The sequence below is a fragment of the Sus scrofa genome, chromosome 6 (genome assembly GCF_000003025.6).
Source record: "Sus scrofa isolate TJ Tabasco breed Duroc chromosome 6, Sscrofa11.1, whole genome shotgun sequence".
Taxonomy (NCBI): Eukaryota; Metazoa; Chordata; class Mammalia; order Artiodactyla; family Suidae; genus Sus; species Sus scrofa.
In genome coordinates, this window is record NC_010448.4 from 34,658,595 (window position 1) to 34,675,205 (window position 16,611).

The 16,611-nt window shown below is 45.1% G+C and overlaps 1 protein-coding gene across 3 annotated transcripts in view; it reads right to left on the reverse strand.

Annotated features, from left to right (window-relative positions):
- PAPD5 (poly(A) RNA polymerase D5, non-canonical) overlaps positions 1-11,185 on the reverse strand; it is a 66,623-nt gene extending 55,438 nt beyond the window's left edge. The window contains exons 1-2 of one of the 3 annotated variants that reach the window (XM_021094216.1): positions 11,089-11,185; positions 9,857-10,458 (exon numbers count right to left, since the gene is read on the reverse strand). In XM_021094216.1, coding sequence (XP_020949875.1) covers positions 9,857-10,425 — 569 coding nt within the window. In that variant the 5' untranslated portion in view covers positions 10,426-10,458; positions 11,089-11,185. Of the gene's footprint in view, positions 1-9,856; positions 10,712-11,088 lie in introns of those variants that run through there. The other 2 variants (XM_021094215.1, XM_021094217.1) reach the window with 2 other exon arrangements.

The window sequence follows — 16,611 nt, forward strand, 5'->3', positions numbered from 1 at the left end:
ACATGATGTTCATCACATCACAATTTTTTTAAGTCAAAAAGATAGGCCCACAATAGTCTGTTGCCTTTCTCCCAAAGGAGAAAACAATTTTAGGATTAAAAACCCAGTTCTAACTTCTAGCCTCCAGATTGTGAAAGAATAGGCTTCTTTAAATTGGAAAAAAAGGAGTTCCCGTCGTGGCGCAGTGGTTAACGAATCCGACTAGGAACCATGAGGCTGCGGGTTCGATCCCTGCCCTTGCTCAGTGGGTCAAGGTTCCGGCGTTGCCGTGAGCTGTGGTGTAGGTCACAGACGCGGCTCGGATCCTGCGTTGCTGTGGCTCTGGCGTAGGCTGGCAGCTACAGCTCCGATTCGACCTCTAGCCCGGGAACCTCCATATGCCGCAGGAGCGGCCCAAGAAATGGCAAAAAGACAAAAAAAAAAAAAAAAAAAAAAAAAAAAAAAAAAAAAAAAAAAAATTGGAAAAAAAAAATTTAAGTATACACATGGTGAAGTCTGTATTGATAAGACAGAAAAAAAAGGATATAAATGTATATATATATTAAAAAGTCTAAAAATATCTACATCAAAATGCGTTTAACAGAAGTTATGTCCTGGTAGCCGTAGTATAGGGGGCTTTTTTTTCTTCCTTTGTTTTAGCTATACTTTCTAGTTTTTTCACAATAAACATTGGTTGGTAGCATATAAAACATATGCTGTTTTTTTTTTTAAAGTATTCTAAGGAACAGTGGTATTAATGTCTCAAAGAAGAAAACAAAGGGTGAAATAACTAACTTCAAGGAATAAAGACATCAAATTTTAAAACTTCATCATAAACCTAACACTTCATTAAATTCAAATTACTTGAAGGTAACTTTTAAAACTCCACAACCACAACCGTAATGCATTCTTACCCTTGGCTTTGGCAGAAATATACAATATAATATATTGACAATTTATAATACAAATTCCATAGTATTAAAAGTTACGTTATTTTGACAACATCAAAACAGTGTCTATAGGGGGCTAGTAAGGGAAGCAGGTGAGACCAGACCCAATTCTCAGTTCAGAAAATGGTTTCAAATGAAACAGTTTATCTTAGCATAGACATAAAGTATTTATTCTACAGTCTGAAGGCATTGTTCAGATATAAAAATATTTTTAAAAGAAAAACTTTGGGGATGGAAATGCTATAAAATCTGGTTGTGATCATCATTGTATAACTATAAATGTAATAAAATTCGTTGAGTAATAATAATAAAAAAAAAACTTACCAGTACGAACAAAAAAACCGCTAACCACAGAGAATTATTATAGCCAAACCAAGGGAAAATAAAATTTCTTCATAACATATGAAAGGAAGGACTCTAAATTTTGAAATCAACTCTGCAGTTATCATTTTATATTTTTTTATTTTATTTATTTATTTATTTTTTTTGTCTTTTTAGGGCCGCACTGTAGCATATAGAAGTTCCCAGGATAGGGGTGGAATCAGAGCTGTTGCTGCCGGCCTACACCACAGCTCACAGCAACGCCCGATCCTTAACCCACTGAGCAAGACCAGGGATCAAACTCAAGTCCTCATGGATACTATTTGAGTTCCTTAACCACTGAGCCACGACGGGAACTCTTGTTTTTATTTTTTAATTTTTATTTATTTATTCGCCACACTCATGGCATGCAGAAATTCCCACGCCAGGAATCAGACCCAGGCCACAGCAGTGACCCGTGCTACAGCAGTGACAATGTCAGATCCTTAACTGCAAGGCCACCAGGGAACTCTTTTATATGCTTTTTTAGAAAATGAAAAATAAGTTCTACTTATACTGGTGTTTAACCAGTTTCTAAGAAAAAGCAACATGTAAAGGAAACACTGAAAAGTAGTTCAAAGATAAAACAAAGAGTTAAAATGATACTGCTAAGAAGACTGAGAAGTAAGGCCCCCTTAAGTCAATTTTACTTAAGACATTTTTAACTGCAGGCATTCTCAATACCGCCAAGAAATTTTTAAAATAAAAATTAAAGTTGGGGAGTTCCCGTCGTGGCGCAGTGGTTAACGAATCCGACTAGGAACCATGAGGTTGCGGGTTCGGTCCCTGCCCTTGCTCAGTGTGTTTAACGATCCGGCGTTGCCGTGAGCTGTGGTGTAGGTTGCAGACTCGGCTCGGATTCTGCGTTGCTGTGGCTCTGGTGTAGGCCAGCAGCTACAGCTCCGATTTGACCCCTAGCCTGGGAATCTCCATATGCTGCAGGAGCGGCCCAAAGAAATAGCAAAGGACAAAAAAAAAAAAAATTAAAGTTGGGAGTTCCCTTGTGGCATAGCAGGTTAAGGATCTGGTGCTGTCACTGCAGTGGCTCAGGTTGCTGCTGCAGCTCGAGTTCAATCCTTGGCCGGGGAACTTCCACACGCTATGGGCACAGCCAAGAAAATAAATTAATTAATTAAAAATAAAAATGAAAGTTAAAATTAAGTGGAGTTATGAGAAGGTAAACACGATAAAAGCACAATAAACTATTGCTACCCATATCAGAACAGCTAAAATAAAAAACAGTGATAATACAAAATGCTGGCATGGATGCAGAGAAACCAGATCTCACATACGTTGCTGGTAGGAATGTAATCTGATACAGCAACTCTAGAAGAGAGTCTGGCAATTTCATTTAAAACTAAACATGTACTTAGCAAATGACCCAGCGCTTCTGGGCATTTATCCCCCCAAAATGAAAACTTATGTTCACATAAAAATGTGCACATGAATGTTTATAGCAGCTTTATTTGCAACAGCCAAAAACTATAAACTCTTCTGGAATGTCCTTCACCAGGTGAATCGTTAAAACTGTGGCAAACCAAATTTTAGAACACTGCTCAGCATTAAAAAGGAAGGAACTATTAAGACATGCAACAATTTGGATAAATCTCAAAGGAATTATGCTAAATGGAAAAAAGCCAAAGTAAAGTACAGTATGATTCTGATTATATAACATTTTGAAAATGAAAAAATTATAAACATGGAGAACAGATTAGTGGTCATTTGAGGCTAGAGACAAGGGTGGGTGTGCATAAAAATAAAAGGATAGCATGAGGGATCTTTGAGGTGATGGTAGAATTCTGTATCTTGATTTTGGTGGTGGTTACAGAAATCTACATGTGAAAATTGCACAGAACTAAACACACAAACATAAACTATACAAATGAGTGCGTGTTATACAGGTAAAATCTGAATACGGCTGTGGACTATAACAATGTCAATTTCCTGGTTGCGGTATTAAACTACAGTTATATAAGATGTTATCACTGCACGAAACTAGGTGAAAGGAACATGGGATGTTTCTGTACTATTTTCTGCGAATGCATTTCAAAATAAAAAGTTAAAATTAGATAAAGCTATACATGAGGTTAATTAACGAATACGAAAGATTTAACACAGCATATGGTAAAAAGGCTCCATGAGTACTTTTATTATATAGAGCACTTTTAATAAGTCAACAAATTTGGAAACACAGACTTCTGTATACGATTCAAACCATCTCAGCAGAAAGCATGACTGGAGCTCAAGTTCAGTTACCAGATACTACACGAAATCTCTCACACACGGCAAGACGCTTCTTTTTCAAATCTGAAACCCTCCAAGTGATTAAGTAGCTTGCACAGCAAAAGCGTCTCCACATTCAGTTTTTCCCCCAAATCTCTAATTCAAATTTCCACATAGCCCAAAGCCCTTAGTATACAAAAGCCTCTAATATCATCAAGTAACTTACAGGACAGAAATAAATGTATCACTTGCTGTTTGGGTTCAAATTAATGAAAAGCCTAGCCCAAGGCCATCCTCAACTTCAATAAATATTCTCTTAGAAAAAAGTAATTTCGTGTCATGTTAAAAACGGTAAAAAGTGAATTTAAAGCCTTTTTGTCATTCTGTAGCAGCTGGGTCCCTAACAAATACTCTGAGGGTTAGAAAGAACATTCTATCAGCCATCCCCTGAATTCCTGAAGCAGGCTGAGCTGTCCAGCCAGCTCTGCAGCAGAGCCAAAATAGGAGTCTCAGACTAGGTGCTGGGAACTGGATCCTAATTCTTCAAAAAAGCATCCTCTCCGGCCTATAACCCCTTCAGGATTACTCCATACCTGTGTGTATAAATGACTAATACACACAGTCTCCAGTGCAGTGGGTGTGATCCTGAAATAGTTTCCTCACTAAATGTTATTTTAAAGGATTCCACAGAAGGAAAAATAGAAAGCTGAGTAAAATCATACAACAGCTTGCGCTTCCACCTTCCATACAGAAAAGTGGCGTAAATTTTTCTCAGCTTTAACAGGTATAAGAATATCGAACCCACAACTATCTGACCAGTCCAATATCTGCAAGGGAGCCCCTGAATTTTCTTGCCACGGACCCTCTTTGGAGTCCTAACACTAGGATTTACTGGCCAGGGTTTCACGTAAGAGGTTACAATGTCAGGCCATCTACCACACCAGGACCAGAAATGTTCTCACACACTCTCCCTCCTCCTCCTCCCTGACCTTAGCTTTTTCTAGTAGCCACGCTTCCTTTCCTGGGGGGTCGGGGGGAACAACAACTAAATCTTCTCTGTGACCCCAGGGCAGACTCTAAAAAGCCCTAGTCATTGTTTCCTTTTGCCCTCCAACACCTAAAAACTTAATAGATGCTGAAAACAATTCCACATGTTAAAATGCCAGTGATTCTGACACTGTGACAGCAGTTCACTGTTGCACATTTTATAGACAGAAGGTGAGTCCTGGCATGGAAGCAGCTTAGTTGAACACAGTATACTAGATTTGGGGAAATTCTCAAATATGAATTACACTGTCGGTGCAGAACCTACACTGCAGAAAACCCAACGTCTTCTTGAAAGCATGTCTCAGCATCCAAACGCAGTAAACTTCAACAACCTGAAGGTCCTGGTTCACTGAAGAAGTACCGTGGGCTAACGCTTACAAATGCACAGAAATTACGCTTACAGCAAACTGTAGAAATATGCCTCTGAATTATTTCATGTTAATCTGCCTGGAGCCCAGTTAGTTAGTTAGTCAGAGCCCAGCACTAACACCAATCCCACTGATCATACTGCGTAGACATAGGCAGAAAGAGGCCACAATGCCAATGCTGCAGGAGAGGGTCAACATCCTGGATTTACTGTGACATAGTGTCATACAGAAGGAAGGACACTGCCCCACGGCAGTAAGGACAATGTTATGTCAGCCCCCAAATTTCCATTCCCTGTTAGATAGTTCCATCTAAACAGCACTGCACCCTTTGCTTCAAACCAACAGGCCTCACTCTTACTTTCAGTAATAACCCAAACATTTCCCCAGTCACTCAAATTCAAAGCTTAGGGTGATTATTAAATCTATGACGGGAGTCAGAATCTTTCCTGTCCTTAACTTACAGCACTTCTCACGTTAATTCTTTCCCTTTCCCATCCCCATCACCCCAGTTCGAGAAATTATTTCTTAAACCCAAGTTTCCCGGTATGGACTTCTTGATGTCCCATAGTCAAAGTCATACTCCAAAATGTTATTTGAACAAGTCATTCCAGCCTTGAAAAACTTTCTACAGATCTGGCAGTGCAGCCAACACAAGCCTACCCTTATGAGCTTGGACAAGCCCCAAGCACCTTCCTTAAGAAGTTTTTAGACACCAGGGCTCAGGCCCAATGACTCTGAGGCTCCCAAATTTCCCATGTTTGTTACTTTTTTGTCATCTCTCTCCATGGTGATCAACAATTAAACCTTTTTTTTTTCTTTTTAGGGCCACACCCGCAGCATATGGAAGCCGGGCTAGGGGTCAGATCAGAGCTGCAGCTGCTGGCATACACAACCACAGCCACAGCAACACGGGATCCAAACCACATCTTTGATCTATGCCACAGCTGGCAGCAATGCCGGATTCTTAACCCACGGAGCAAGGCCAGGCCTCGTGGATACTAGCTGGGTTCTTAACCTGCTGAGCCACAATGAGAACTACCGACAATGAAATCTCTGAAAAGGGCTTAAAGTTCATTTTCATGGACAACCAGAAAGAGCAGGTAGACTTCTTCCTACACCATAGCCAGCACAGAAAGGGAATGAATCCCAAGAAATAGAATAAGTGAAAGCAACTTTAGGGAGTTCCCTTGTGGTGCAGTAAGTTAAGGATCGGCATTATCACTGCAGTGGCTTGGGTAGCTGCTGCCATGTAGATTCGACTCCTGGCCCAGGAACTTCCACATGCCATGGGCACAGCCAAAAAAAAGAACAAACAAAAATACAGAAAACAAAGACACTTTATAAAGAGAAAATAGGAGTTCCCGTCGTGGTGCAGTGGAAAAAAATGCGACTAGGCATGAGGTTGCAGGTTCAATCCCTGGCCTCACTCAGTGGGTTGAGGATTCAGCGTTTCAGTGAGCTGTAGTGTAGGTCGCAGACGCAACTCGGATCTGGTGTTGCTGTGGCTGTGGTGTAGGCCAGCAGCTGTAGCTCCGATTAGACTCCTAGCCTGGGAACCTCCATATGCCGCTGGTGCGGCCCTAAAAAGACAAAAGACAAAAAAAAAGAAAGAAAGAAAAAAGAAAAGCAAACAAACTCCCTGGATCTGTAGGCACAAGACAAGAATGCTGAGATAGTAAACTCAGGTGAGTTTCAACTTTGAAAGAGGACGATGAAGCCTTCACGATGAAATCCAAACATCGTACTCTACGTTTACAAACCCTCCATCTTACCTTAATTAATAATAAAAATTGGGAGTTCCCGTCGTGGCGCAGTGGTTAACGAATCCGACTAGGAACCATGAGGTTGCGGGTTCGGTCCCTGCCATTGCTCAGTGGGTTAACGATCCGGCGTTGCCATGAGCTGTGGTGTAGGTTGCAGACGTGGCTCAGATCCCGCGTTGCTGTGGCTCTGGTGTAGGCCGGTGGCTACAGCTCCGATTCAACCCATAGCCTGGGAACCTCCATATGCCATGGGAGCGGCCCAAGAAATAGCAACAACAACAAAAGACAAAAAGACAATAAAATAAAATAAAAATTTAAAAATTCCCTTTATTTTTATTTATCTATTTTTATGGCTATACCCGTGGCATATGGAAGTTCCTGGGCCAGAGACGAAATCTCAGCCACAGCTGCGACCTAAGCCACAGCTGCAGCAACACCGGATCCTTGAACCCACTGCACTGGGCTGGGGGATCAAGCCCCGCGCTTCTGCAGCGACCTGAGGGGCTACAGTCAGATTCTTAACCCACTGTGCCACAGTGGGAACTCCAAAATTTCTTAGAAAGAAATTTCATTGCACCTAGTGACCTAGTGGGTAAGAGAAAACATATACATAAAAGGAAAATTAAACATAAGCAAGCTCTACCAAGAGCATGAATCAAGTCCGGTAAGATTTCAAAGGAGGAACCAAAAAAACAAGAGCCTGGGCAACACGGTCAGGATTGTGAGCTGTATCTTGGTGTGTTCAGGGAGTAAGTCAACCAGTCTGGCCAAAGCAGAGAACACTGGGAGATCAAAGATATGAGAGTGTACACAGCTGTCCTACAGATTCGGTCTACTGTTCTTGGGCTCTTTCTTTCTCTCCCTGTCTGGACAGTCAGAGGCCCAGGGACCACCACAATTTGTTAACCTATTAGGTAAGTGTCAGTCACATCCCAAGAATAGCTTTACTATATTTAATCTCCGAAGAGCATAACATTGAGGTGCACTCTGAATTCAGGCTTCTTTAAATACTTGTATTAAAAAGCAGCAAAACTTTTGTAACAGCCAAGCAATAAGGATCTGTAAATCAAAACAAGAATTTTTTACGGACGGAGACACTCTTACAAAAACACTCTTAGGAACTGCTTAATAAAATGTAAGAACTTTAACTGCTGACATCCTCTAAAGAGGGAGGCAAAAGAATGGAAAGTCTGATGAAGTGATAAGCAGTTTTAAGGCAGGTTTACAACCAGTTTTTAAACAGTAATCTCTCTGGGAAATGCAAATTCCCCTCCTTAATCCCTTTGAGACCAATATAATATGTGAATTAGAAACAAGAACATCTTGCTTCTACCTAAGTTCAAATATGAGCCTTTTCTAGTATCCTTGACAATAAACAGCAAGTAGAGAGACAAGAATTTCTAATTTATCAAAAAGAGAGGTAGCCAGCATTTGGGGTTTAGAACATATCTTTGCTACACACATACACAGAAGCTTCAGGAAAACGAAATTAGGGAACTTCGAGGTTTTTAGTTGACAGTGATTACTTAACTGGAGCGTATTCCTAGGAAATGAAACTACCAGAACCCCTTAACATCAATTTGCTTGTCACTAAACCACAGGTTTATGCTTCATCTTGGAAATGTGAACAGGGTGAAACCATGAGCCTTTTATTAAAACAAGATGACCATGGAGAGCGCCCTTGAAGCTTTAGCACAGAGGGCTCAACCCTAAAAGGTTCCCCTCTGGAAAGTGAGGACAGGTTTGATATGTACCCCCGTGCCAGTCCTAGAACTCTTCACGGCATCTTCCATAAAAGGTGGGAGTTGTAATAGTAGCGTATAGCAGACACCAGCCCACTAGAAGCAGATGGAACCCACCAACTCATTTTACCCAGACCTTCAAAAAGGTACACAGAACGGTCTCTGCCTGCCAAATCTAAGAAAAGGTTTCACAGGGGACCACTGATGGTGATTTCATTTGCCTAGTGTGGCCCACAATGTAAAAGAGGATCTGGAAAGTGAAAATGTTAAAGCTCATTCTTTAATACTCAAAGGCAAACACACACACACACACACACACACACACACACACACACAGGCCCAAAGCTTTGTTTTACAAAATAAAAAAAAAGAAGACTGTAATCTATTCCAGCACAGGGGCTCTTCCAGGAGGGAAATCTAGCTGGAAATATCCCTGCTTCTGTACATAATTCACTAGGGGTCAGGTAAGATTCCATTTTGTAACAGCTGAACTTTAAACAGAAAGTCATTAGTGGTGCAACATTCACTCATTAGCATAAAGTTACCCCCTAGAATGAAAAGCACTGGCTGTCTCTGCCAGGATGACAACTTTACAGTGAGAAACTGGGGCCAAGGACCATGAACTCCTAGAAAGTTCTATCCGCCTTAGAAGGAAAGCTCACCATCTCCACCAGCCTAAACTTAACTGTCACTCCATTCCTCACTCCCCACAGAGCAAGGCATCGCTAATACAGGAATTGTTGAAAAAAATAAAAATAAATAAAATAAAAGGATGGGCCAAAGGGTCAATAGCAGGCGAAGCCTTTCAGGGCTGACACGATTCCTGTTTGGGATTGGGGGAGGGGGAGGAGCTTTCTGGATGTTTCTATTCTTGGCAAGGAAAGCACCTCCAGGTCCTGTACCGTCAAAAGGCGCTAACACAGGAATGTTCTCAGGGAATGAATGATTTGCCTGTGCTAAGCGACTTCATTCTGGGGTGTGATGATGGGGAGCACGATGGGAAGGGCTAGAGAGAATAGAGAGAAGGTGTGTTTGACGGGGGGGGGGGGGGGGGATGGGAGGAAAAAGTGGATGGATAAGGGGGGTCGGAGAAGACCTGGATGGTTAAGAGGGAGGATGTGGATGACTAAGGGAGGAGAGCAGAGAGTGTAGATGGCTGAGGGGACGTCCAGAAAAGGCGTGGAGCTGAGGGGGAGGGGGATGAGGTGTGGACCGCTAAGGAAGGTTGGGAGGAGGTGTGGATGGCGGAGGGATGAGAGATGGCCATCAGCTCCCAGAGGGGGAGAAACGAAGGCAGGCCGACGGCGGGGGTGGGGGGGTGGCCTCACCCAGACTCCCCCCCCAAAAAAACCCCTTCTGTGGGCGTGTGCCCGGCTGCGCGTGTGCAAGGGCCCAGGCCACCAGGCCGTAGGGCCATCACTCACCCCACGACTCCCTGGTTGTAGTTCCTCCGCTTCCACGGGGTCCCGCTGTACACGCCCCCGCTGCCCTCCGCCCGGCCGCCCCCCGCGGCCCGCCCTCCGCTGGGCTGCAGCAGGCTGTAGTTGAGTCCGTAGGTGCTGGCCTTGTTGTCGCGCTTCCTCTTGTTGCTGCTGCCCGAGGCCGGGTCGGCGGGCTCCGCTGCGGGGAGGGCGGCCGAGGAGTGCGGGGACGAGGACGCCGAGGGGGACGGGGACGCCGAGGGGCCCGTGGTAGCCCGGCGAGCCCAGGCCGCGGGCTGGTGGTGGTTGTTGTTGTTGTTGGTCGTCTCTAGGGGCAGGAAGTCCCGCTGCTCCGCCGGCTGCGCGTGGCCGCCCAGCAGGCGCTCCCCGGAGCGGTACATGCCGGCCGGGGCCGAGGCCGGGGCCGCGCCGCCCGGGCTGCCGGTGCTACTGCCGCTCCCGCCGGTGGCCGTGCTGCTGCTGCCGCCGCCGCCGCTCGCGCCGCCGCTGCTGTGACAGTGGTGGTTGAAGTAGAGGTTCCTCAGTCCCTGGGTCGTCTCCCAGATCTGCATCCACAGACTGTTGGACGGTCCGAGCTGCTCTGGCTGGAACCAGGCGATCCTCGGATCCATCAAACGGCGGCGGCCGTTGCCCCCGCCCCTCCCGGCTGCCCGCAGGGCCGCCGCCGCCGCCGCCGCCGCCGCGCCTTAGGCGCACGCCTGGCCTCGGCGGCTGCTGCTGCTGCTGCTGCTGCCGCTGCTGCTCCTGCTGCTCCCGGCCCGCCGCGGGCGGCGGGGTGGCGCAGGGAGCCCGGCCGGCGCCGGCGGCGTAGCTCCCGCCCTCGGGGGCTCCGCGGGCCCTCCCCCCCTCCCTCCGCCCCTCTGCCGAGCCCCTGTCACCGGGGTCCCCGTGCAAATGGCGGCGGCAGCAGCGGCTCTGGCAAAGGGCGAGCGGCGGCGGCGGCGGCAGCGGCGGCGGCGGCAGGACGCGCCTGCTCCGTAGCGTCCTCGCTCCTCCGGCCCCAGGGCGGGGCCTCTGCCGGCTCCGCCCCGATCGCTCCGCCCCCCCGCCCCCGCCCCTCCCTCCCGCGCTCGCCCCGCCCCCGCCGCGCCGCGCGGCCAGCCCTGCCCGGGAGGCCGCGCCGTGCGTCACAGAGGCCGCTGGGCCCCGCGGCTAGGGCCGCAACCGCCCGGCCCAACCGTCCCGGTGCTGTCTGTGGAGGGTGTCGCACATACCTGGGCGTCCGGGTGCCCCCTGACGCGCGCGCTGCCTCCGGTCTCAGTTTCCCGACCCCAGATACGGGGCGAGGCTGGACGGAGGTGGCCACCAGCTACGTAGGAAATAGATTGTGGGAGGTGCCACCCCGCCCACTGTCCCTTCCCCCACTCTGCAGCCGCGGGACACCCCTCCCCGCCCCGGGCTTCTCGGACAGCTCCCGAGATCTCCGCTCTAAGCTACGTTCCAGATGGGAGAAAATGTGCCCCCTCCCCACCCGAGCATGTGCCCAGCACCCTCCCTGAACGCAGGCTGCTCTGATTGCTCTGTTGTGGGGCCGCCCTGCTATTCCCTGCGCCCGCCTGGCCGCGCCCTGGCCAGCGTTGGGAGCCCGCAGGCCTTGGCAGAGGGTCCCCCCACCCGACTTCGAGACTGGAGAAACTTGTGCCCACCTACACGGCTGGACGCACTTCTTCGTAGAGTGCGTAAGCCGTGAGCTCAAAACCACCATCACGTTCCCCAAACCCACTTTACACAGACTTGCGCGCATAAGCACGCACAGACGCACGAGCTCCGAAGCGAGTAAAGAAACCTCACTTGAGCTGAGGTGCACCAGCAACCATGAAAAACCCTTCTTAGTTCAGATTAAAGAAAACCCAAAACCTTTTAGGCCTCATTTGAGGACCATGTTGTTGGCATCAGAAGAGATTTTCCACAAACGGGTCATGTGCACACCTTCCCCATCCCTGCGATAGAAGACGAGGAAAAGGGAATTTTAAGTATTTTAAATCATCAGGAGAAAAAAGGAAAATAAGTGGGCACGTTTCACCTGTGCTCTATATGGTTAGTCCAAAGTCCAGAAGAAGTCCTTAACACCCAGTTTTGACCTATTTGGGGAGCTCAGTATCCTGGAAAGATTTTTTTTTTCCAGAGATGAAAAATTAACAAATTTCTTGCTGAGAGAATAGCATAGGTATAAATATTGGAAAACACATCAAAAACCCTAAAGAATTTTGGTTCATTCTATTTGTTGCTTTACTGTATACCGGTATTAAACCTTTTCTTAGAATGGAATTTTCTGTGTACTGAGAATTACACAGCCAGAAAAATGACTGGAGATTTTTATGCTGTTAACACTGGCAAATTTAACAAAAATAAAGCATTGTATAGAAATAAGTTCATTTTCACTTTAAATTTGTTCTAAAATTCAAGTGAGAAAAATGCAAAGCTGAAAAAAGTAAACATTATCAAGGTCCCACTATCTAAAAATAACCATCACGAAGACTTTGTAAAACCCTCTTTGAAAAATCTCTCCATGCATATATGTGTCAAGACAGTCCTCCTTATTTTTACTTGTTTACTTATTTATTTTAAATCTTATTCAGGGGTTTAAAATATTTTTTCAGGAGTTCCCTTGTTGGCTCAACGGTTAACGAACCCGACTAGGATCCATGCAGATGCGGGTTAGATCCCTGGCCTCGCTGAGTGGGTTGGGGATCCTGTGTTGCCATGAGCTCTGGTGTAGGTCGAAGTTGTAGCTTGGATTCCGAGTTTCTGTGGCTATGGTGTAGGCCAGCAGCTACAGCTCCAATTTGACCCCTACCTGGGAACATCCATATGCCTTGAGTGTGGCCCTAAAAAGGGAAAAAAAAATTTTTTTTTCAGATGTCCAAAAGCACATTGAATGTCAATGATATCTACAACCAAAAAAAAAAAAAAAAATAGTATTCAGAATTAGCAATAGTACATGCCAGAAATTAACATTTGTTGTTATATTTGAGGCAAACCTTAAGAATTGAGGAAGTATTGGAGTTCCCGTCATGGCTCAGTGGTTAAGAATCCGATTAGGAACCATGAGGTTGCGGGTTCAATCCCTGGCTTTGCTTAGTGGGTTAAGGATCCAGCATTGCCGTGAGCTGTGGTGTAGGTCGCAGATGCAGCTCAGATCTGGCATTGCTGTGGTTCTGGTGTAGACCAGCGGCTACATCTCTGATGAGACCCCTAGCCTGAGAACATCCATATGCCACGAGTGTGGCCCTGGAAAAAGACAAAAAAAAAAAAAAAAAAAAAAAAAAGAATTGAGAAAGTATTAGCAAAGTATCAAATGAGTTAATATACATAAAATTACTTTGTAAAATATGGGCTGAAAGGCAAGACATCGCTGTTTTTATTCACCTGCAAGCAATGCTAACTGGTTAGCCATGTAACACATCCATGTTTCAAGGCATTCATTCAGAAAATCTTGGTTGAATGTCTAGCATCCTTGCAGAACTGAGTGAATTGTTTTAGAGAAGATAAATAAGCAGCCAGGGCCTTTGGCTGCCTTCCATACATTTTCTGTCTGGTTAGGGAGGTTAAAGAAAACAAAACAAAAAACAGGGGGAGTTCCCCTCGTGGCTCAGCATAAATAAATCTGACTGGCATCCATAAGAACACAGGTTTGATCCCTGGCCTCACTCAGTGGGTTAAGGATCCAGTGTGGCCATGAGCTGTGATGTAGGTCGCAGATGTGGCTCAGATCCCAAGTTGCTGTGGTTGTGGTGTAGGCCAGCAGCTACAGCTCCAATTTGACCCCTAGCTGGAAACCTCCATATGCCACAGGTGCGGCCCTAAAAAGACAACAAACAAAAACAAAAACAAAAACTGGTAAATATTTAAAGTTAAATTACAGTTCATTTAGTTAATTCAACAAATATGTCTTGAGCCATTATTATGTGCCAGAAGCTGTATTACAATGATGAACAATACTAATGAGGTCCCTGCCTTTGAGAACCTTATGTTTTAGTGAGTAGGGCTAGCATTTAAGGTCAGACAGTGGCTAAGTGCTATGAAGAGAAAGAAAGCAAGCTAAAAGGATAGTGACAGTATGCTATTTTTAGATGGGCTAATCAGGGAAGGCTGCCCTGAGGAAGTGATATTTGAGCAGGGACTCAAGTGAAGGAGTGGACCATGACCATCTAGGGAGTGATCCATCAAACAGAGGGAATAGCAAGTGCAAAGGCCCTGAGGCAGCAATGTTCTTTGTGTGCACAAAGATAAGGCAATGTAATGTTGAACGTGTATCATGGTATAGAATCATAAAGTTATCTCTTCTGGAAGTTTCCTCAAAAATTATCCAGTCTAAAGTAAGAGTAGGGAATTTTAAACACACAAAAAATGTATTCACTTTCCCCAACAAATCTGCAATGTTTTGTCTCAAAGTAATCTACTGCATCCAAAGAGAAAGACTACACTAATTTCAATAATAAATTTTGATTACTCAGCCTTTTCATTTTGCTATTTAGAATATTGCATTCTTTAAAACCACCTTCATTAAATTGATGAGGCAAAAACACAGCTATCAAAAACCGAGACATTTTCCTGCATAATGTCCTATTCATTCTCAGTACTCTTGTTCTGGGGTGGAGGGAAATATTGAGTTGAGGATCTCAGCTTGAAAGATTTATAGAAACACCAAGATTCTGCAGAGTAAAAACTGAGTAGAGAAATGAGAATCAAGTTACCCAAGAATCAATTTAAATGTGATTTCATTGATTTATTAACTTGAAAAAAAAGGGGGAATTGCACATACTACTACATGGTATTATTAATAATTGTCATTATAATTAAATCTTAGTGTGTGATTATATTACCCCACTCCAGAGTTAACAAAACCATGAATAATAGCCATATGGTTATAGTTATGAGAATCTTCTGTATTTATGAAATGAAGCATTTGCTCCAGGTATTAGTAATCTTGGGTTTATGCACCATTTACAACTTTTCCCTTTTTTTGCACAAAGTATGCACCATTGTACCATGTTATTTCCAACTTTATGAATACAAAGAGGATTCCAAGTAGGGAAATAAATTTCCATGAGACTTCAAAACCTGTATCTTGTTCTGTACAGTTAAAATTTCTTCCATTCCTAACTTGTAGGGGAAAAAAATTGCTCAAATTGTGTGTGTTCTGGCATCTTTAGTGAGTGTGTATGGATATGCATGTGTGTGTGTGTATACGTGTGTGTTTAAAGACAATAGTGTAATTTCTGTACTGTAAAATTCACTCATTTTAGGGAGTTCCCGTCATGACTCAGCGGTAACAAACCTGACTAGTATCCAAGAGGATGCAGGTTCAATCGCTGGCCTTGCTCAGTGGGTTAAGGATCCGCCATTGCCTTTGCTGTGGTGTAGGTTGCAGACAAGGCTCAAATTCCAAGTTGCTGTGGCTGTGACACAGGCTGGGAGTTATAGTTCCTATTTGACCCCTGGGAACTTCCATATGCCACAGGTGTGGCCCTAAAAAGGCAAAAAAGAAAAAAAAACAATTAACTGTGCAGTTCACTGTCTCTTTTTTAACTCATCACTACAGGGCGGTCTGTGGATGAGGGAGGAGACCCCAGGAATGGTAGTCTTGCCTAAGAACCTGCTCATCTACAACTGCATTTGTCACCTGTCAGTGAGCAGCCCAAGCAGAGAAATTCCATTTCCAAAGACAAAGGCTGTAACTAAAAGTCAAACAGTCTCTCCAGAATATTCTCTTGTTAGGACTTGAAATGCAGTCCAGACCTTCTCCTTGAAAAATATTTATTTTTCTTTTTGGGCCACCCAGCAGCGGATGGAGTTCCCCAGGCAGGGATCGGATCCTAGCCCCAGCTGTCACCTACACCGAAACTGCAGCAACATGGGATCCTCAACCCACTGTACTGGACCAGGGATTGAACCTGCTTCCCAGGAGCTCCAGAGAAGCCGCCAATCCCATTGCACCACAGCAGGAACTCCGAAAAAATAGTTATTTTGTATGATGGTTAATGTTATGGATCATCTTGACTGGCCATGGGGTGCCCAAGATGAAGCATTATTGATGGGTGTGTCTGCAAGGATGCTTTCAGAGGAGATTAGCAAACATTTGGTTTGCCTTTGTTTTTTTTTCTCTTAGAGCCACACCCATAGCATATGGAAGTTCCCAGGCCTAGGACTCGAATCAGACCTACAGCGGCCCGCCTGTGCCACAGCCACAGCAACTTGGGATCTAAGCCTCACCTATGACCTACACTACAGCTCACAGCAACACCATATTTCGGACCCACTGAGTGAGGCCAGGGATCGAACCTGCATCCTCATGGATACTAGTTGGATTCTTTCCCACTGCGCCACAACAGGAACTCCCAGCACACATTGGATTTGAATCGTGGATGCAGGAAAGTAGACTCCCCTCCCCAGTGTGTGCAGGGCTTACCCTATGGTGACGGCCTAAATAGGACAAAAAGAAAAGGAAGGAGGAATGTGCCCCTTCTTTCAAGCCTTAAGGATTGAGCTGAGACATCTCATCGAGGATCTTCTTTTCCAGCCCTTGAACTAGGATTTGCATCATTCGTATCCCTGGTTCGAAAGCATTCAGACTTGGACTGGTGGTCACCACTGGTGTTGCTAGGTCTCCAGCTTACAGACAGGAGGTCATGAAATTTCTCTACCTTCACGTTTGCATGACTCAAGTCCTCAGAGTAAAGCTCCATATAAATCTCTATATCTGGTTATAGATCATATATAATTAATTGAAATAA